The sequence below is a fragment of the Scardinius erythrophthalmus genome, assembly GCF_964197995.2.
Source record: "Scardinius erythrophthalmus genome assembly, chromosome: 2".
Classification (NCBI taxonomy): Eukaryota; Metazoa; Chordata; class Actinopteri; order Cypriniformes; family Leuciscidae; genus Scardinius; species Scardinius erythrophthalmus.
The window spans coordinates 28,172,883-28,194,970 of record NC_138222.1 but is presented as its reverse complement, the minus strand read 5'-3'; the positions used below and the strand labels follow the sequence as shown (position 1 = coordinate 28,194,970).

Here is a 22,088-nt window from a genome sequence, read left to right as displayed (position 1 = left end):
GTGTATATGTATGTGTGCGTGTGTGTGTATATATATATACATATAATGCATGTATAAGTGTGTATATATATATTTTGGTATGTGTGTGTATGTATAATAATATATATTTATATATATATATATATATATATATATATATATATATATATATATATATATATATATATATATATATATATATATATATATATACACACACACACACACACACATACATATATATATACATATATTATCATTATGTGCAAAAGAACAGTCTTTCCAGACATTTCTCTGCATCCATATCCTTCAGTACTGTATGTCTTACAGTTGTCACAAATGTCTTACTGACTCCATCTAGTGGTGTAACATAAAAAGACATCAAGTGAAGAGAAAATGGCTGAAACCAGAAAGTTTGTCACAGAAATTAAAATTCACAGCAGGTGTCTGAGACGGTAAAGAGTTTTATTCGTTTATATTAAATCAAAGGAAAGCACTATAACATACTTCACAAACCAAACGCCTTGTGGTGCAGAACAGTGGTTTTCAATCCGGGCCCTGGGGACCCACAGCACTGCACCTTTTGTTCGTCTCTCATGGAGCTCTGATAATGAGCTGATGATCTGAATCACGCGTGTTAAAAAAGGAAGACACAAAATGTGCAGTGCTCTGGGTCCCCAGGACCAGGACCGGAATACACTGCTATAACAAATCTGTAATGTCAGAAAAAGAAAGATTTCAATATGGCATATTACAAAAAAAGGAAGTAACACTAGTGGACAAGAAAATCTTTTTTAAATAATATAACTGTACATTTTTAAAAAGGTGACAAAAACAGACAAAATAAAAATACCTTCCATAAACAGAAGACTGTTATGAAGACTATATATAAAAAAAAAAATAAAAAAAAGCCAATAAACACCTTTTTTGCCATTAGAGCACAGGGCCTGGAAATGAAAAAACAAACAAAATAATAATAAAAAAAAATGAAAGTATCACAGTACACTCAGAGGGACAGCAAGTGGTCAAGAGCAAGAATAAGGCAGGAGAAGACGAGAGAGAGAGAGAGAGAGAGAGAGAGAGAGAGAGAGAGAGAGAGAGAGAGAGAGAGAGAGAGAGAGAGAGAGAGAGAGAGAGAGAGAGAGAGAGAGAGAGAGAGAGAGAGAGAGAGAGAGAGAGAGAGAGAGAGAGAGAGAGAGAGAGATGGGGCTGAAACAAACCATCAGACCCAATGAACACCACTGAAGAACGTTTCACTCCCATCTCTTATAATCTGATGCCACTGTTAACATTTATGAAAAACTTAAAGTTAACTGGGAAGATGACAGAATGAGAGAGACGATTAAAAGATGTTAGTTATATAAAGAGAATTTTTTTTTTTTTTTTTTGCAGAAACAGGATGCAGCAACATGCTCAACAGCCCAGAGTGTGTCTGCATCACCCATAATCATGTTCTTCTTGTAATAGATGCTTATAATACATCTAAAAGAACAATATTACAAAATAAAAATAAACTGCAGCTGCAGGGGGTGAAAGCCAAATCTTGTTTTGCCTTTCGTACCCGATTTATCGATACTAAATAAAGGCATTCGTTAAGGTGCGGTCACATTTATGTTGTTCGTCATTATTTTGCTGTCGAAATCCAGTCATTTCAATAGGAATCTAAGCGATTTGGAATTTCACGAGAGGGCGAAAGACTGTGCAGATCTTGCGACGGGTTCAAGCAAAGCTGCTTGGTTTGAAAGTGTTAGGTGTGCTTCATACATCTCAACACTATTGATAATAGACAATGGACCTTTTTGCCCGCCAAATTAAGCGCAGTCACCGCACCTTAAATCTCTGCTTGTGTCAATCGTCCTCTCTTTTTGCCTACTTGGACCACAATGAACAATGCACAACAAAAAGAGGAATAATTTTAGTCAAGACTACCTGGTTTGATTTGACCAACAAGATGGTTTTGACCAAAACTCTACAATGACCTTGATGAATGCAAATAAAACACACCAAAAAAAAAAAACAAAAAAAACAATTGTGGACATGGCACACAGATAACGTTGCTATTGCTTTCTATTACCACCTCTGTAACTGGAACAGAAAGCTACACAGATAACAAAACAGATAGAAGAGTGCGTTTCAACTTATCGGATCTTTGCTATAAAAGTTTCTCTGGGAATCTGGGAACATTTTGCCCGGATCTGGCAGTCAAGAGGCAGGAGACCACTCACGATATCGGTGAAAAAATACATTCCTGAGCTATATTTAGACATCTTCATTTCAAAATATTTGGTCATTTGAATCTAGCCGTTCACAAAATATACTGCATTCATTTCAAAGTCCTCAAACGCATAACATCAAGCGGATAGCTTTACGTCATTGGAAATAACATCTTTTTCAATTTTGCTCAGATCAGTGCAAACTTAAACACGAGCAATAACAATGATACGTGTGTCCCACGTCCACAAATCACACCTGTAAAATTCCAAAGTGTCTTTTTTCCCGTAAAAAAACCCCTCATAACCCCAGGATCAGAGCTGCAGAGAGAGGGCCCATGCTGAACAACGGTGAAAAATACCATCACGACAAACGTTCACTGAAGAAGACATCCACAACAAAAGTTCAAAGGGAGAGAACATAAACAAGTACAAATACAACTGACATATTAGAAGCCGCATTACAAGTCTGTATAAAATCTGAAATAAGCACAAAGATATAGTAAATATACACATAAAATAGTTCCTTTTTGTGGTCTAGATTGTTCCAGCCGTCTGAGACTGTCCTGTGCTAAAGTTCTGCATAGCCAAAGCTTCTAGCCAACTATGGACTGGATCAATGTCAGCGAGATACAAAGGTTTTTTCTTTTAGATTTATACCAAAATCATAAAAATTTCAGCGCCTACTCACAATTCGTAGTTCTTAAACTTTATCTTTGTAAACAGTTTGCCCTTTTTTCTGTTTCAAAAATACATTCTAGTCAGAAAATTGTGAGGCATATATATGTGGCAAAGCTCTCTTTCATAGTTTTTTCTTTTTATACAAAAAATATGCAAAATAACGCTCTATACACATCATCTAGACTCTTCCGTCCTCTTTTTCTAGTATGTGACTGTGAAGGAAGAGATCTCATGAATTCTCGTCTTCTATCATTTGAATGATGGGGACTGGCCACATTATGAAGGACTGAAGCATGTACAAGTCGCTTTGGCTCACGCTGATTGGTCAGCGAACCTAACGCGCAGCAAAATCGAGCGGTTAGCTTAGCGTATGCTCTAAACTTCAGGCAGTGACGCCAGAGACTGTTGGTTAGTTTAGATGCGTCTGCTCAGTAGCCCGAGCCAGACGATTCAATAGAGCGGCTGACACCGAGCGCGTTCTAGTCCTGGTTCTGAAACAAAGGTTGGGTGGTGTTTGAGGGGGGAGGCTCAACCCATCCTGCTGGTGTCTCGTATCACAGCATTTGGTGCCTCAATATGGGCTGGTATTAGGCCGGCTGTCGACTCCTCCTGTTCCATAACACGTCACATTGTCGTCTTCGCGTTCAAGACCGTCCCATCCGTTTGCTGCTATCGAAATGTCACTGAAAGCTGGTGGGACACGATAACATTAAAAAGCACTGTGTAAAACAAGCACATTCATTTTGTTTTGGTTGCATGGCTTTGAATAAGACCAGCAATGCAACGGCCCGAACCAGCCAATCGGTTTGGCATTGCTATGGCTTCGGTGTTCTGATTGTCACTCGGCACTAGGAGTAGATGCACGGCAGGTTCGTTCGTTTAAGCATGTTTGTTTGTTTCGTCGTCTTTACAGGTCAAAGCAACTGTGAAGCGTCCAGATTGGTTTCACACATCTGTTGAGTGATGAGCGTTGTCTCGGGAGGCAGATGGAGCATGCTGAGCGATGGCGGCCGCTGAGAGACGGCGTCCGGGTGGATCGTGCGAACTTGATGATTCGTTTTATATCAACATGTAGTGTTTATGCATGCGCCTTGTGTTTAAGAAAACGTAAAAAAGATATTTTGTATATGTTTGTAGAAATCTGAGTGCTATTGGTTCTGTGCTTAAGTCGTCATGTCCATGGACTTGTATGTGTGTATACATGCATGATGTGGCTCTTTAAAGTCTGTCACTTCGAAAGCTGTCCTCTACTGAGGGGTCAGGGAGGACCATATCAGGGTCACTGAGCATGCTCAGTCCATCCAAACTGAGCGGCTCAATACGAAGTTCATCCTCCAGTGGGAAAACTCCCTCTGAGTCCAAACACTCTGGCACTGCAGACAACACACTGCTGATGTCCTTAGACAGGTTGGGATTGGAGTCGTCTGAGAGAGAGCAGAATCGTGAGTGAATACAGGAGATGTGAAAGAACAGATGTGCAAAACTTCACTTTTTTTTAATAACTTTTTTTTTCGTTTCTTCTGGGGCATTTACATAAGACACATTCTTATGTAGGAACAAAATATTGAGGTCTCAAGACACTATTTTTAACTCCACATACCATTAAGACTCAAACGGTTGTGTCGGGATACTCAAAACAAATGCAGTGAGACACCAATTGTTTTCACATGTACACTACCACTTGTCTGTAAGATTTTGTTGTTAAAGACATTGATATGTTTATTCGGCAAGGACAATATTTATATTGTTACGAAATAATTTTATTTCAAATCAATGCTGTTCTATTGAACTTTCTATTCAGAATCCGGAAAAAAAGGAAAAAAAAAAAAGTCAGTTTCCACAAAAATATTAAACAGCACAACCGTTTTCAAAATGATATGTGAATAAAAAACATGTCTTGAGCAACAAATCAGCATATTAGTATGATTTCTGAAGGATCATGTGACACTAAAGACTGGAGTAATGATGCTGATCACAGTAATAAATCACATTTTAAAATATATTCAAATAAAAATTTTAATTGTAATAATATTATTTCACAGTAATACTTATTTTACTGTATTTTTAATCAAATAATGGCAGCCTTGGTGAGGATAAGACTTCTTTCTAAAAAAATTAAATAAATACCCCTATGAAATGTTTTTTTTTTTTTTTTTTTTTTTTACTATATAAACTAAACAGATGTTGGACGACTAAGTGATAATCAACTAGGATATCTTTTGAAAGTGACATTTCCTTGCTATTTCCATTTCCCTTTTATTGCCAGTTACATAAAAGCAATAGTCCATGAATGAGATGAATGAGACTCATTTTTTGAATCAGAGCTTGTACCTGTAAGGATGATGTTGGGCACTCCTCCTCCACAATTAGAGTAAAGCATGTTGTGCCTCATCTGATGGTGGTCCTGCAGGTTGCCATGGCTACCACCCAAGCCCATGAGGGCAGCCTGGGAGCAGTAGAGGTTGGAGGAAGGGTCAAATCCTCCGGCCACTGAGCTCATGACATTCTCCAACATGTTATACTGATCCTATGGTTTAAACACATGCATATTATTTGTTACAGTGTTTATAAGACAAAAGATGAGCAACTTGGGAACCAGAGTGCACTGCAGGATCTTATACGTTTACCTGATAGGACGAACACTTTGACTGACGTCCGGAGAATTGCAGCTCCATAAAGGGATCGTTAAAGAATGCTGCCATGCTGTTGTGCTGCACGCAAAAAGAAGCAAGAAGAAGTTATAAACATGTTCACACTATATACAGCCATGGTCAGAATTATTGGCATCCTTGGAAAATATGAACAAAGAAGCCTGTGAATCTTTTAATCTTTTAATTTCGAAAATTCATAAAAATCGAACCTTTCACTGAAATAAATAATAGAAAATGGGGGGGGGGGTCTCTTTATGAAATAAATGTTTTTCTCCAAAACACGTTACACAATTAATGGCTTTTATTCTATCCTTTTCAACCTCCTTTTGTCAATATAACAGCACTAAGTCTTCTATAATGCCTGATGAGTTCATTCCTCCATACAGAATCTCTCCAGATCCTTCAGATTCCCAGATCCAGGTTGGCGCTTCTTCTCTTCAGTTCAGCCAACTCATTTTCTATAGGGTTCAGGTCTGGGAACTGGGGCGGTCATGGCAGAAGCTTCATTTTGTGCTCAGTGACACATTTCTGTGTTGATTTTGATGTTTGTTTTGGATTGTTGTCCTGATGGAAAATCCAACCACGGCCCATTATAAGATTTCTAGCAGAGGCCGTCAGGTTTTGATTTTTTTATCTGTTGGTATTTGCTAGAATCCATGATACCATGTATCTGAACAAGATGTCCAGGACTTTCAGCAAAAAATTAGGCCCACAACATTAAAGATCCAGCGGTATATTTAACTGTGGGCATGCATGGGACACTTTTTATCCCTGTTTGCACCAAACACATCTATTGAATTTGCAGCAAGACAACTCTTTTTGTTTAGTTTCAACTGACCATATAATCTCATCCGTTTTGAAGTTCCAGTCGTGTCTGAAAACTGAATATGCTGGAGTTTGTTTTTGGATGAGCGAGGAGCATTTTTCTTGAAACCTCCAAAACAACATGTGGTTGTGTAGGTATAAATGTATAAATAAATGTATAAATAAATGTATAAATAAATAAATAAATAAATGTATAAATATATATATATATATAAATATATATATAGTTTAGGTTTTCTGACCCTAGACTCAACTAATCTTTGCAATTCACCATCTGTGCAATTCAACATAAATGCATTTACACGGCAAGAAGAAAATATCTTGCTATATCAGCGCAAGTGAAAGTTGTGAAGTTAGTTAATGTAGTTGATAATATACAGTGCTATGCATAAGTTTAGACACCCATGCTAAAGTTGACTAAAAATAGGAATAAAAAAATAATCTTTTGGAAATTGAACTTAATGCCTTAATTTTTTTTTGGAAAAATACAACCTTTAAGGACACCAATTTTCTTTGTGAATGAATAAGTATCCTGGATCCATGAAGTAACTGGCCTTTAAAAATAAAAATCTGCCTGCCTCTATGGGAATTTAACATAGGGGTGTCCAAACATATGCACCCTGTATTTTAAGGAAGAACATTTATTTATTTACAATACATTATTCATTCACAAAGAAAATTGGTGTCCTTAAAGGTTGGATTTTTCCTAATTTTTTAAATTAAGGCATTAAGTTCAATTTCCAAAAGATGATTTTTTATTCCTCTTTTTAGTCAACTTTAGCATGGGTGTCTAAACTTATGCATAGCACTGTATATAGGTATACAAAGACTCTGACATGCTTATTTATATTACATAATATCTGTATATGTTCATTTAAACTAAATGTTTAACAATATAATGAATTAGAGGTATAATAATTATATAAATAAAATATAAATCATATAAAATAACTTTAATTAATAATCATTACTAAAAGCCAGACAATTTTTTATTTAAAAATCTTTTAGCATGTAGTGACCTTTAATTTGGAGCAAGAGTAACAGGGGGAATTGCTTTTTTGCATCAGACAAGTGTCACTTTGCTCACAGCTGATTGGTCCAATTTTGGTTTGAGATCTCTTACCTAGAACATAACTTGCAACGGAGCAGGTTAGCTGTGGAGAGTTACTATGGTGATGAACAAACCTAAAATCTGAGCCACTTTCACGGTGCCTAAAACCCAGGATTGGCGCAAACTAAACTGAAACATACCTGGCTATCCACCTAAACCGGCTTCATGGTATAGGCCCCCAGGACTGTAAATCTCATATTGGAATGACATTATATACATTGTATAGTGCCGGAAATAGTGCCAAGTGTTTCTACAGTCTTGGCTGATCCTAATATGTTTCAGTGTTTTCCTGTTCTGCCAAAAATAACCAGCCAGTGAAACAGCTGAACATTAGCCTCTCCCCTCAGAGCCCTGTCTCTATTAACAGCTGATTTCAATTGGAACTCACAGCGCTGGAATTAAAGTCGAGTGGGACGTTCTGCAGCGGGGACACGGGCTGGTGCTGTTGGTGCTGTTGTTGCTGCTGTTGGCCACCTGTTTGTCGCTGCTGCACCCCTGGATGCTGGGAGCTCTGCTGAATAGACTGATGGGACTGGGGAGGCTGTTGCTGCTGCTGCAGGGGCTGCTGAGTTTGCTGGTAATGGGGGTAGGGAGGGGGCGGTTCCATTGGCAAGTTACTGGTGTCCAAGGCAACCCCCTAAAGAGAACAGGAAAGTTATAAAAATCATTTGACTGGGCTACGGCATGCACCAGAAACACTCTGTTCTTGGCAAAAACGAACAATAAACCAGCTGCAATATTTCTAAACACAGCGCTCCACAAAAATTTTTTTTAAGAGAGCGATGGCATTGAGTTATACAGATGACACCTGGTTTCATAGTCTGTTCTGCACACACAAAATCACACAAACACAAAAGGTTGTATGACTTCAGAAGACTTTGAAAGTACACAGGTCATATTGACTATTTTTATGGTGCTTTCCCCCCCTTTTTTTTTTATAACAAAACACCTGATTACACCTGGTCACTTTATGTGTTTTCTCTGATCTGATAGCTATCCAATTTTGAAAAGACCAGGTGTAAATACCCTCAAAAACACTTTCGAGATGGATTTAAAAATGGTCACTCAAACCACTTCAAGAGGTGGTTTGAGACGCATTTCAAATAAAACTGGACAAGTGTAAATGCATTTAGTTGTTGAAATCACATATGTACATTTTTCTCCTCCCAAGATGGTACAAAAAAAAGGTGTAAGAGCATGTTATTACCGGCTCCTGGTAGCCAGATATGACAGCGCTACTGCAACACACATTGCCATAGATATGGCCCTCTGCAGATGAGTAGCTGAGTATCCCTTCAAGCGCATACTGCTGCAAATGAAACTCAAAGTTTGGCGTCACATCCTGAAGCTCAACACACAATCATCTTCATTAAAAAGTAGTGGGACTAAATTATCTTTCAAGTCCTGACGCAGCTCTCTCTCTTATTGTAGTCTCTGACCTTGAAATTAACTGATGATAAATAAAATCATGCTCATATATGTTGCTTTCGCTGACGTGAACTCCACTAAGAGACATTTATATGGCCAAGTGATAATGTAAATGTTTTAACAAATCGGATAGCTATTCGATCAAAGAAAGCACATTAAGTGACCAGGTTTAAACAGGCCCTAAAATGCAGCCTTGACGAGCATAAGAGACTTCTTTTTAATAACAACAACCAAGTGGTGGTGTATATTTGTATAACTGCTCTGTGGATACCAACTCAAGTAAACTTTAGATTGCATTTCATGTGCAAACTCATAATAATGAGTACAATTATTATAAATTATAAACTTCAGTTATAAACTCCCACGAAAGAGTCTAGTTAAATGATTCCATAAAAAGAATCAGTTTAAAAGAGTCAACACTGAAAGAAAACAGTGGCACAGAGCATAAGATTAATCTTGGGATTTTAGGAATCAACATGGAGCCTCTACAACTGAAAATTGCAATTACTGTTAAAACATTTTTTTTATGTTTTTACTAGACAGCCCAAGGTACAACAGAAAAAACAGCAGTAGGGTTTGGAATGACATGCGGACAAGTACATAATGAATTTGAATAATAACTATAAGCTCTAAGCCATTTGGAATTACCACAGTTGTAGCAGAGAATCTGGTGTTGAATCCATGTGGCTGCACCACATGGTCCAGATCAATTTGAGTGTTGCACAGTGCATCCATTTGAATTCAACACAGAAATCTGTTACAATGCCTTGCGGGGTCAAAACTGATCAGTAGGGCGCTATTCAAAGATTCACAATAAACAACCCTTTGCAATCCACTCATGCCGTGCAGATAATTGGTTCTGTGCTGCATGGTTCATTTGTTAGTGCTGTATCACCACACATCTAAGTATTTGCCCTTCAGCAATCGTCGCACACAGCAGAAAATGGCAGTGCAAAATGAAAAAGATTTTTTTTTATGTTTAGTCGCACCAGTGAAGTCTAACAATATGCAGTCTGGAACCCTGTGCAATTTCATACAAGAAGTCTGTGATCTTTTGGATGAATATTGAGAAAAGATACCACTGCAGAATGTGAGATGTCATGTGAGGCGTTTAATGAGCACTTTCTCACCTGTGTGATCGGAGAGAGTGAGGGCGACATTGTCGGGGAGAGCTGCTTACTCAGGCTTCGTCTCTGATCACCCCCTGGAGAGAGCGTCAGAGGACTAATGGGTGCCGGCCGCCTCCTGGGTGAACTCGCCATGCCCGTTGGAGGAGGGTTGGACAGCGAGGAGAGACGTAGGGACGTGTGGAGCGATGGATTGCTGAGAGATGAGTGCAGCTGAGAGTTGTTGAGGGACGCCTGGATGGAAGGGTTGCTTAGAGAGGATGACAGCCCTGAGAGGACAACAAACAAGACACAATCAGCTTCTGAGGTCAAAAGTTCCTCTTGAACTGCCTTAATGAAACCGAGATAAACCAATAATGGCTTTATGAGTCACTGCGTGCAGGCTGGCTCTTGTCCTGATGTCCACTCCTCAGAGAAGACACTGAGCAATTGTCTGCAGGTTACTGGACCAGTGAGAGCGAGAGAGAAAAGAGCCGTTTATGAGCAGCCAATTCAGGGGTTAAAGGTCATCTGTGTCTCTGGGGATCAGCCAATGAGCGAGCAGCACAGCTGAAACGGGCAGCAGAAACATCCCAGCACACCCTGTTCCCAGACATGAGAGCGAATGGAAAGAATAAAGCTCAAGAGAATGGAAGTCAAAGAGAGCGATCAGATGGCGGATGGATTTAAAAAGGGGGGATGAGAGAGGAGGAGAGCTGTAGTCTTCTGCATGGATGTGGCCCTTTAGAAAACACATGGCATTCATTCCCCAGAAAGCGCCTACAGTGTAAGCCTACAGTGTGCCATTAAACAAAGACTAAAGTGTTCAGCCAGGCTCTTCTGAAGCCAGGAGATGCTTTAACAGCAAATGAGACTCCTTGAATAACGATTTGGTCACAAACAAAAGCTCTTTTTATCTTTAGACTGTGCGTGAATAAGATTACGCATGTGCGAAAACCAGCACAAGTATTAATGTGGCTGTTTATGCTGGATATAGTCAACCTCACTGACCTTGTGAGTTTCCAATGCCCAGATGCATCATGGCTGCAGGCAGGTTTCCGGTGCTGCTGCCTCCGCTCAGGTTGGGATATCCAGCCTCGTCGGGGTCCAGCGGAGTAGGCAACGGAGAGGGGAAGTGCAGGTTACTGAGGTCAGGCAAAGACCCGCCAGTGTTTAACGTGCCCTGGTAGTGAGACAGACCAGCATTCTGCTCTGGAGATGGGAATATACTGCAGAGAAACAGAGACAGACCATTTCAGGATGTTTAAATGTACAGCAAATATCAATAAACACACAAACACACAAATTTCCCCTGACTTACTTGATTCCAGGCACTTCACAGGACTTTGGCCGGGAGGACAGAGACTGCACCTGCAACCAGGCAACAAGTGAATTAAACGTTCACACTAACCGAAGAAGATACATTTAACAACCTACCATCTACAAAGAATCAATTAGCACCACTGAATCTAGTAAGACAAAATGGCATCATACTCAAATCAATTCTACATTTTCTGCAATCAACAGCACAAAGATTTTGTTAAAAGTCATCATGACATTTGACATGACAAACTGACAATTCCTATTTGTTTACAGAGTGTTGCAGTGTTTATTATAAATTATTTATGCATGCACATCGTTCATTTAAAAAAACAAAGATAAAAACACATTGTGCCGTTAAAATATTAACCTATAACAACATCTCTTCTCTGATTATGTGTATACTGAAGCGAGGGCTAAGTAATAAAGTATCCAAGTTTCAGTTCCTCCAGTAACCTGTCAGTCACATTAAAGCTGCAGTCGGCAAGTCTGGCAGATTGAGGGGACTTAGCCAAAATTTTTAATGTTTACAACTCTCATGACCCTGCCCCACTACCACCGAGCACCCTCCCATCGAGTTTGTGCACGTCAGTGCGTGTGCACCAGATTTTCTTTGAACGCTCCCGTCTCTTCAGCATCAAAGCATCATGTTATTTTCCTTGGTTGTTTTGGACCTCCTAGCTCTGGTTGTTAACCGAGGAACTGGAAGCTTGTTAGCAGATTTTCTCTCTGCCATCACGCTTCGTACCATCCAACACACCTGTGAACTTCAGGCGTGTGCATGTGATATTGTAACGTGCGCGAGGGGGGATCTGTGGCGTGTGCACGAACTGTGATCGACAGACAGATCTCACACAGCCCTGCGCTGATTGGACCAGAAGAACCGGGAGCGGTGGATTTTTTCAAAACAAATAACAGGCTCCAGGTGGAGGTAGAAGCGCAGGTTTTTCTCTAAAACCGGCTGATTTATGTTGTTCTGTCGAAGCATAGTGTCGGTTTCAGTGAATATGATAAAAAAAATCTTGCCGACTGCAGCTTTAAATAATCGCAGCCATTAGCAAATTTTAACAATCCAATGATCCAATAATTCCTGATGGACAAAATTAAGTCACGCACTCACGCTCTACATTTTTCTCTAATTGAAGAATACTTGGATATACGTCACTATAAGAGAGAAAATGTTTCATGCAAATTTTAAATACTTAATTACTACTTCTCTGAAATACTTCTTAAAAGCGCAAAACATTGAACAGATAAAAAATATATAAGCAAAATATAGAGGTCATTTAAAGCTTTTTTGCAGCTCAGAAAGAGCTTGAGCGAATAATTGCCAGGTTGGGAAGATTAAGTAAAACACTGGGCAGAAAATCTTTTTGAGAGAAAAGCTCTGTTTGGGGGATTTAAACGCTTGATATCTGGCAACCCCAAGCATGAAAGCTAGTGGGAGTTTGTTACCAACACATGATAAAAGAAATGTCAAATAAAAAAAGCAGCCCTACAGAGTACACAATCATTTAAATCAATACTTGATACCTTTTTTAAACAAAATTAATAAATAACTACACTGAACACAGCTCTTTATTTTGTTGGTAATAGTGGTCAGTGAAATGTCTAATAAGTCTAAGCACAGATCTTTTATTTTGATCCAAAATTTACTCAGTATTACAGGATGTAGAAAGACTTTTTAAATTTTGCATTTAACATCCCTAGTCCTCATGACATGTACTCACCTTTTTGGCCTCCCATAACTGTTTGGGCAGTGGCTTATTCACACCGAGTAGATTGTCCTCATTAGGGACAGCAGGAAATGAGAACACTGAAGAGAGAGAGAAAAAAAAAACCAGACCCACAATAAATAACACAAATAATCCCTATTACTATCCTTTGCTGTATGCATATTCACATTGCACCAGTAATGTTGCTCAAATCACTAAAAGATCATTTTATATTTTCAACAGCTTAATTACAAATATACTAAAACCAAATAAATAAATAAAATAAAATAAAATAAAAAGAGTAAAAGTAAATACACCATCTGCATCCTACAACTCACCAGAAAAAAAAGAAAAAAATTAGGGAGATTTATTAAGGTATCTTAAGGTAAACTTTATGAGGCTGAGTGGGACTGCAAGCAGGGGACACCAACTATTCTACAACAGCATCCATCAGCCAACCACAGCAAATCACAGGAGAGTACAAGAGAGGTGTCATATTGTGAGAGCTGATGCAGTCATTAAAGGGGTGAATCTTCTTTTGGAGGTCTGAACACTTGATGGAGAGTCAATGAGCATGACAACACACATTTACCATTTACTTCACTTATAGGTCGACCTGACATAAATCGGAACTGGAGTTTATATTTATTTTTACCGTTCTCTGCAATCATTTCCCAAAATAACATTTCTGTGGAAATATTACAAAGTCTGTAAACTGGATGTTAACACGTCGGAGACGGGACACACTGAAGACGGATGCAGAGAGGAGAGGATGCCCCAGCTCAGAAAATATTATACCAGGCACAACAAGCTCACGGTTTGTGATGCTGGAAATATTGTAAGAAAAATATGGAGGTCGGCAACCAGTATCGGAATCGGCCAATTAGCTTGTAATATAATTGGTATCGGCCCTCAAAAATCATGATCATGCATCACTACTTACCATCTCCAGCATTGTCCACCTCTGCTTCATTCATGCTGGCTGCATGACCACAAACACACACACACACAGAAAGAATAATTAGATCAAAGAGCAGTCAATAATTTTGCATTCACAAATGTCTGTTTCCACAGCTAGGACAGTAGAGAAGGAGAGAGACATTTCTTTCAGCATTTTAGCATTAATGTGGCTAATTGAACCACTGCTGATGTAACAGACAATATATTAACACAAATCACTTGTGACATGCATTAACACAAGCTTTTTACATCAAACAGATCCTGAAATTAATTGCGTGTCAAATATCTACTTTACAAATGAATGACCGTTTAAAAAGCATTAAAATGAATTATTTCTTGATTCACAGAACCTACACTAAGGTGTAACTGGTGAATATAAGCACCATCATACTGATATTTTATATCAGTGTACAAAAAGATTGATTATGTCATTAGAGTATTACATTTATTATTTAATCATATGACTGGCATATGGCCTAAGAATATTATTCTTGGCAAATCCCCTCCATTTTTAAGAAATAACAGAATTTCTTTTGGAGTAATTAGCATAATGACCTTAAGGCAGTTCACAAAGACACAGCTCAAACCACAGCCTCCACAAATTTAAACATGCAAATACAAATTAATAACAAATCAAAGCTTATATCAAAGCTTAAAAAAAGTTATTCTAAAATTATATTATATTATATTATATATATATATATATATATATATATATATATATATATATATATATATATATATATATATATACAGTGAGGAATATAAGTATTTGAACACCCTGCTATTTTGCAAGTTCTCCCACTTGGAAATCATGGAGGGGTCTGAAATTGTCATCGTAGGTGCATGTTCACTGTGAGAGACATAATCTAAAAAAAAAAATCCAGATATCCCAATATATGATTTTTTAACTATTTATTTGTATGATACAGCTGCAAATAAGTATTTGAACACCTCTCCATCAGCTAGAATTCTGACCCTCAAAGACCTGTTAGTCTGCCTTTAAAATGTCCACCTCCACTCCATTTATTATCCTAAATTAGATGCACCTGTTTGAGGTCGTTAGCTGCATAAAGACACCTGTCCACCCCATACAATCAGTAAGAATCCAACTACTAACATGGCCAAGACCAAAGAGCTGCCCAAAGACACTAGAGACAAAATTGTACACCTCCACAAGGCTGGAAAGGGCTACGGGGAAATTGCCAAGCAGCTTGGTGAAAAAAGGTCCACTGTTGGAGCAATCATTAGAAAATGGAAGAAGCTAAACATGACTGTCAATCTCCCTCGGACTGGGGCTCCATGCAAGATCTCACCTCGTGGGGTCTCAATGATCCTAAGAAAGGTGAGAAATCAGCCCAGGACTACACGGGAGGAGCTGGTCAATGACCTGAAAAGAGCTGGGACCACCGTTTCCAAGGTTACTGTTGGTAATACACTAAGACGTCATGGTTTGAAATCATGCATGGCACAGAAGGTTCCCCTCTTAAACCAGGACATGTCAAGGCCCGTCTTAAGTTTGCCAATGACCATTTGGATGATCCAGAGGAGTCATGGGAGAAAGTCATGTGGTCAGATGAGACCAAAATATAACTTTTTGGCCATAATTCCATTAAACGTGTTTAGAGGAAGAAGAATGATGAGTACCATCCCAAGAACACCATCCCTACTGTGAAGCATGGGGGTGGTAGCATCATGCTTTGGGGGTGTTTTTCTGCACATGGGACAGGGCGACTGCACTGTATTAAGGAGAGGATGACCGGGGCCATGTATTGCGAGATTTTGGGGAACAACCTCCTTCCCTCAGTTAGAGCATTGAAGATGGGTCGAGGCTGGGTCTTCCAACATGACAATGACCCGAAGCACACAGCCAGGATAACCAAGGAGTGGCTCTGTAAGAAGCATATCAAGGTTCTGGCGTGGCCTAGCCAGTCTCCAGACCTAAACCCAATAGAGAATCTTTGGAGGGAGCTCAAACTCCGTGTTTCTCAGCGACAGCCCAGAAACCTGACTGATCTAGAGAAGATCTGTGTGGAGGAGGAGTGGGCCAAAATCCCTCCTGCAGTGTGTGCAAACCTGGTGAAAAACTACAGGAAACGTTTGACCTCTGTAATTGCAAACAAAGGCTACTGTACCAAATATTAACATTGATTTTCTCAGGTGTTCAAATACTTATTTGCAGCTGTATCATACAAATAAATAGTTAAAAAATCATATATTGTGATTTCTGGATTTTTTTTTTTAGATTATGTCTCTCACAGTGGACATGCACCTACGATGACAATTTCAGACCCCTCCATGATTTCTAAGTGGGAGAACTTGCAAAATAGCAGGGTGTTCAAATACTTATTTTCCTCACTGTATATACACATTCAATACACTGCAGCATTGCAGTCAGCCCCCCTTCACAGAATAAAAATGTCACTAGGCCATTAAACAATGCATAGACATTTCAATTGTGCTCATGTATGAATAAATTCAAATTTTATACATTTGGAAAATTTTCCGTTTTTCTAGCTGAAAAGTACTTCCAATGTTTGGAGAACATCACTCTTGATAGACTTTAGTTTAGTTTTTATTCGTTTTTTTAACCAAAGCCAGTTTTGAGAATAATTTAGGAAGAATCTGAATTTGAGTGTAGAAATATTCTGTACACACAGCAGCTTACAAAAGAATCTTGATTATATAATGGGATATATAAACTGTAAACATAGTGACAGAAACTAAAATAATATAAAAGATGGTGACATAAATAAAACTGTAAAGTCATGTCACATTTGAAATGAGAAAAGTCAAGGCACAAGTTCGTTGGATGTTCTTTTTTCCCTCTTTCTTCCAATGCGTCTCATTTTGTTTCTCTGTTGTATGTTTGAACTATGCTAAAAATGATTATTATAACTAACTGAATCACTGGTGACATAAGAATATATTAGCAAGCATCACTAATGACATTAATGATTAACACTTTGACCGAAAGCTTTTATGTAAACCAGATGAAATGAATCAGGAGTCCAAACTCCACGTCTCAAATGAATCACGCCTTGAGAATTCAAAGTAATTAATTATTGCACACAGAACCTTCACTCTTCTCTGCTGCCTAGAGTGTAGAAGAAACAGCATTATATACACTAAGTCTGGAGTCGGTAAAATGTTTTAAAAGGGGTCCTATAATGCCCTTTAAACTCAACATACCCCACAGATATTTTTTATAGCATGTTAAAATTGTCACTTTTGAGAGTGAGCAGAACGCGCTGTTTTGTGTGTGTCCCTTTAAATGCAAATGAGCTGCTGCTCCCAGCACAGAGGGCAGAGCTTCAAGAGCTTGTGAGTCAGCAGCTCCGATTACCTCACACACACGCACTGAAAATTTCAAAAGTTTTATGTTTTATGTTCAAACCGGAGTCGGACAAAGATGGAGAGACTCAAGAAAAAGTGACAACTTAGAGTAAAACAGGACATTTCTGAATGGTTAGTTGATGTATTTATGTATGTGATGTGGAGTTAACTTTCTTCTAGTAATTGATTAGCATATTCTGTCATGATAATCTATAAATCGCATTCCCGGGGTGGGGTTTATGTAAATTTTAGGGTTAGTGATGTCATTAACCCGTGAAGAAGCTCATTGTAGTCCCTACCAGCTGTTTGTTGTAGTCCTTAAAAAGCGATTTCTGTAAAATAAAATATCTCCCTTTGCTTTGAACTTTGCTCAAACAGCAACATTACACACTAAAAGTGAAGTCATAATCAACCAGCTCTTTAATGTTTTAGAACATAGTCTCTTATGTTCACCAAGGCTGCATTTACTGTATTTGATCAAAAAATATTATTGTATAATAATATTATTACAACTGTTTTAATATATTTTAGTGTCATTTATTCCTGTGATACAAAGCTGAATTTTCAGCATCATAAATCCAGTCTTCAGTGTCACATGATCCCTCAGAAATCATTCGAATATGCTGATTTGCTGCTTGTCACATTTATCATTAATAGCCCTATTCGCACTGGATTAGTATTATCTGGGGACCTCGTGTGATTTAGAAATTTCCCACCCACATCTGAATTTCATGTGGCGTATTCGCATGGGATAAATGAAGCTGGTGATTTTACTTAAAATTACTGACTTATGTCCCGGATATGATGCAAATAGGCTATTGCTTGGAAATGTCTTGTCGTTATTATACACTCACGTAAAGGATTATTAGGAACACCATACTAATACTGTGTTTGACCCCCTGTCGCCTTCAGAACTGCCTTAATTCTACGTGGCATTGATTCAACAAGGTGCTGAAAGCATTCTTTAGAAATGTTGGCCCATATTGATAGGATAGCATCTTGCAGTTGATGGAGATTTGTGGGATGCATATCCAGGGCACGAAGCTCCCATTCCACCACATCCCAAAGATGCTCTATTGGGTTGAGATCTGGTGACTGTGGGGGCCATTTTAGTACAGTGAACTCATTGTCATGTTCAAGAAACCAATTTGAAATGATTCAAGCTTTGTGACATGGTGCATTATCCTGCTGGAAGTAGCCATCAGAGGATGGGATGGACATGGTCAGAAACAATGCTCAGGTAGGCCGTGGCATCTAAACGATGAACAATTGGCACTAAGGGGCCTAAAGTGTGCCAAGAAAACATCCCCCACACCATTACACCACCACCACCAGCCTGCACAGTGGTAACAAGGCATGATGGATCCATGTTCTCATTCTGTTTACGCCAAATTCTGACTCTACCATCTGAATGTCTCAACAGAAAGCGAGACTCATCAGACCAGGCAACATTTTTCCTGTCTTCAACTGTCCAATTTTGGTGAGCTCGTGCAAATTGTAGCCTCTTTTTCCTATTTGTAGTGGAGATGAGTGGTTCCCGGTGGGGTCTTCTGCTGTTGTAGCCCATCCGCCTCAAGGTTGTGCATGTTGTGGCTTCACAAATGCTTTGCTGCATACCTCGGTTGTAACGAGTGGTTATTTCAGTCAAAGTTGCTCTTCTATCAGCTTGAATCATTCGGCCCATTCTCCTCTGACCTTTAGCATCAACAAGGCATTTTCGCCCACAGGACTGCCACATATTGAATGTTTTTCCCTTTTCACACCATTCTTTGTAAACCCTAGAAATGGTTGTGCGTGAAAATCCCAGTAACTGAGCAGATTGTGAAATACTCAGACCGGCCTGTCTGGCACCAACAACCATGCCACGCTCAAAATTGCTTAAATCACCTTTCTTTCCCATTCTGACATTCAGCTTGGAGTTCAGGAGATTGTCTTGACCAGGACCACACCCCTAAATGCATTGAAGCAACTGCCATGTGATTGGTTGATTAGATAATTGCATTAATGAGAAATTGAACAGGTGTTCCTAATAATCCTTTAGGTGAGTGTAGGTCTAGCTGATCTGAACTGTGCAGCTTATATATATATATATATATAAGCTGCACAGTTCAGATCAGTCTGCAAAGGCGAGTTAGCGCACAAACATTTGATTAATTGAAATGAGTCACTCAGTGCACACTCACTCCATCCATTGAAAATTCGGGGCACAAACTCCAGAAGGGGAAGTTGAAAACAGCTTCTTAGAGTCAGTGCACTGTCTCTTTAAGGAACCCCCCATGAAAGGGAAAGGGAAAGAGAAAGAGGAGACAAAAAAAATGTATATCGGGAGAAATCTGTGACCACAAGTGCAAAGTGAATCAATGGAGAGGCATTGTTTTCCATACACCACAGAGATCCTGTGGAAAACAAACCTCCTTTCTACTTCCTCTGCTGATGCTGGCCCAGCACAGATGCAGTGTGGGCCCGAAGCCAGATCAACCAGCTCTGGCACTTCAGCAAAGCTGCCGGTCTCAGACGCCCAACTGCGACGCACAATGAATCAAACAAAAAGTATGTCAACACCTCGTTTCCCCCTCACTGAGAGTCTCATTCAATGCCATAACTGACAGAAAAAGACGACCAGAACAGAAAAACACTGGCTTGAGTCCACAGTTTCATCACTTTTATCTTGAAGTGTAAAAGTACCTAAAAAACGCATAGTTCAAGTTAATGTGAAGTACATTATTTACAATTACGTTTATCAAGAATTATCCAAAAGCTAAAATCGAGCATTAAAAACAGTAGTTCTTATTATAGCTGGTGTCGATTCATAAATCCCAGTAGGGTAAGACTCAAGCGGTTGAATGTGGCACGCGGTCTTGATGCTTTTGGGAGCTCTAGACATGAATAGCACAGTTGCATCACACAGTCAAGTTGGCTGGCAGGTTTGGAATGAGACTACTGTGATAGCGGAAGCGAGACAAATTTTTGTCCCATGTGAGAGGCTGGTTTGTACTTGTTCATATTACACGAGCCTCACTGCACACCTCCATACACTGTCAACTGTCTACATAGCTCAGATGAGCTCCCAGACAGATATTAAATAAATGATGTCTGCATTGTCCTTAAATGAAGCAGTTTCTTATCAGATTGAACTGAAGTGTCTCTGTGAAAACAACTGCCCTGGGCCAGAGACAGCCTTCTGAATTATAATGCTCCATATCTCGGTTTGCTCAACATCTTCACTCATTATCTTTTTTAAACCTATTGACTAAACAAGTCTGATACACAAAGATGCTTTTATTTTGGATACGCAGTGCAGATGTGCTGCAAACTCAAGCCTATATACGTGTAAATCAATTCATAAAAGAGCAAGTGATAAACAGAAAGAGCGCAATAGAGAGTAAGACAGAGCAGGAATTTTACAGATTCACTATTAATTTTTTTTTTGACATAATGCTGATTACCACAGCAAATAATAGACTCATTCTTGAGTTTTATCTATTTTTTTTTAAGCAAATTTGCAAAGAAAATGTAAATACATTAGGCAAGGCAAATCACTTGTTACTTTAAAGGGTTAGTTCACCCAAAAATAATGAAATCTGATGAAATCTGAGAGATTTCTGTACCTCCACTGACATTACGCAAAAGACAATGACGCTTTAAAAAGTTCATAAAGAGATCGTACAACTAATCCATATGAATTGTGAATTCTGAAAAGGCACGATCACTTTATATGATGAACAGATTGAATTTAGGCTTTTATTCACATATAAACATTCATCAACTCTCATATCAGTTGTGGTAAACGGAACTCAAGCATGTTTGCTTGACGTGCGAGAACCAATGAGGTTCATTCTCGTGTTACGCACGTTTGAGCTTCAGCGAGAACCAATGAGGTTCATTCTTGTGTTACGCACGTTTGAGCTTCAGCAAGAACCAATGAGGTTCATTCTTGTTTTACGCAGCACGTTTGAGCTTCAGCGAGAACCAATGAGGTTCATTCATGTGTTACGCAGCACGTTTGAGTTTCAGCAAGAACCAATGAGGTTCATTCTCGTGTTACGCAGCACGTTTGAGCTTCAGCGAGAACCAATGAGGTTCATTCTCATGTTACACACGTTTGAGTTTCAGCAAGAACCAATGAGGTTCATTCTTGTGTTACACACGTTTGAGTTTCAGCAAGAACCAATGAGGTTCATTCTTGTGTTACGCAGCACGTTTGAGTTTCAGCGAGAACCAGTAAGGTTCATTATCGTGTTACGCATGTTTGAGCTTCAACAATGAGGTTCATTTTAATCAATTTAGCACTTGCTATAGGCTTCTGATTTTTGTTTTTTCAGTTGCAACAGAATGTTTTGCAAAAAGACATACATATGTTTGATATCTAAAACTAAATATTTGAAAATTTCTTTTTTAACCATATTGTAAACAAAACGAATCAATAAGAATCGGATTTGCTAAAATTAAAATGGTACTCAAACCTAGTCGTGAAGTATCAAATACGGTTTCATGGTTCAAGCCTCTACTTCATTTCAAGTGAGAATACTATTCTCAACTGCTATTTATGAGCACTATTCATTTATAGCACACCTTTAAGCTAAGCATTTATAAACTCACGGTGTACACTACAGTCTCTGGGCTCACGCTGTCCCGGACACCAATGATTTAACAGAAAAGATGAATCACCGTCTGGTCAACTGACATTTTAGTATTGAGATAAAAGAAAGGATCATTTAATGTCTTTGAAAGAAGTCTCTTATGCTCACCATTTGATAAAAAATAAA

The 22,088-nt window shown here is 38.9% G+C and overlaps 1 protein-coding gene across 4 annotated transcripts in view; it reads right to left on the bottom strand.

The window, feature by feature from the left end:
- Nucleotides 1-1,367: 1,367 nt before the first annotated feature.
- Nucleotides 1,368-22,088, bottom strand: part of crtc3 (CREB regulated transcription coactivator 3) — a 46,501-nt gene continuing 25,780 nt past the window's right edge. For 2 of the 4 annotated variants that reach the window (XM_081359836.1, XM_081359837.1), the window contains 10 exons: nucleotides 13,970-14,008; nucleotides 13,042-13,127; nucleotides 11,313-11,362; nucleotides 11,003-11,220; nucleotides 10,016-10,281; nucleotides 8,665-8,766; nucleotides 7,846-8,094; nucleotides 5,498-5,581; nucleotides 5,202-5,397; nucleotides 1,368-4,294 (listed from right to left, as the gene is read on the bottom strand). In XM_081359836.1, the coding sequence (XP_081215962.1) occupies nucleotides 4,089-4,294; nucleotides 5,202-5,397; nucleotides 5,498-5,581; nucleotides 7,846-8,094; nucleotides 8,665-8,766; nucleotides 10,016-10,281; nucleotides 11,003-11,220; nucleotides 11,313-11,362; nucleotides 13,042-13,127; nucleotides 13,970-14,008 (1,496 nt within the window). In that variant the 3' untranslated portion in view covers nucleotides 1,368-4,088. The remainder of the gene's footprint in view (nucleotides 4,295-5,201; nucleotides 5,398-5,497; nucleotides 5,582-7,845; nucleotides 8,095-8,664; nucleotides 8,767-10,015; nucleotides 10,282-11,002; nucleotides 11,221-11,312; nucleotides 11,363-13,041; nucleotides 13,128-13,969; nucleotides 14,009-22,088) is intronic. The other 2 variants (XM_081359838.1, XM_081359839.1) reach the window with 1 other exon arrangement.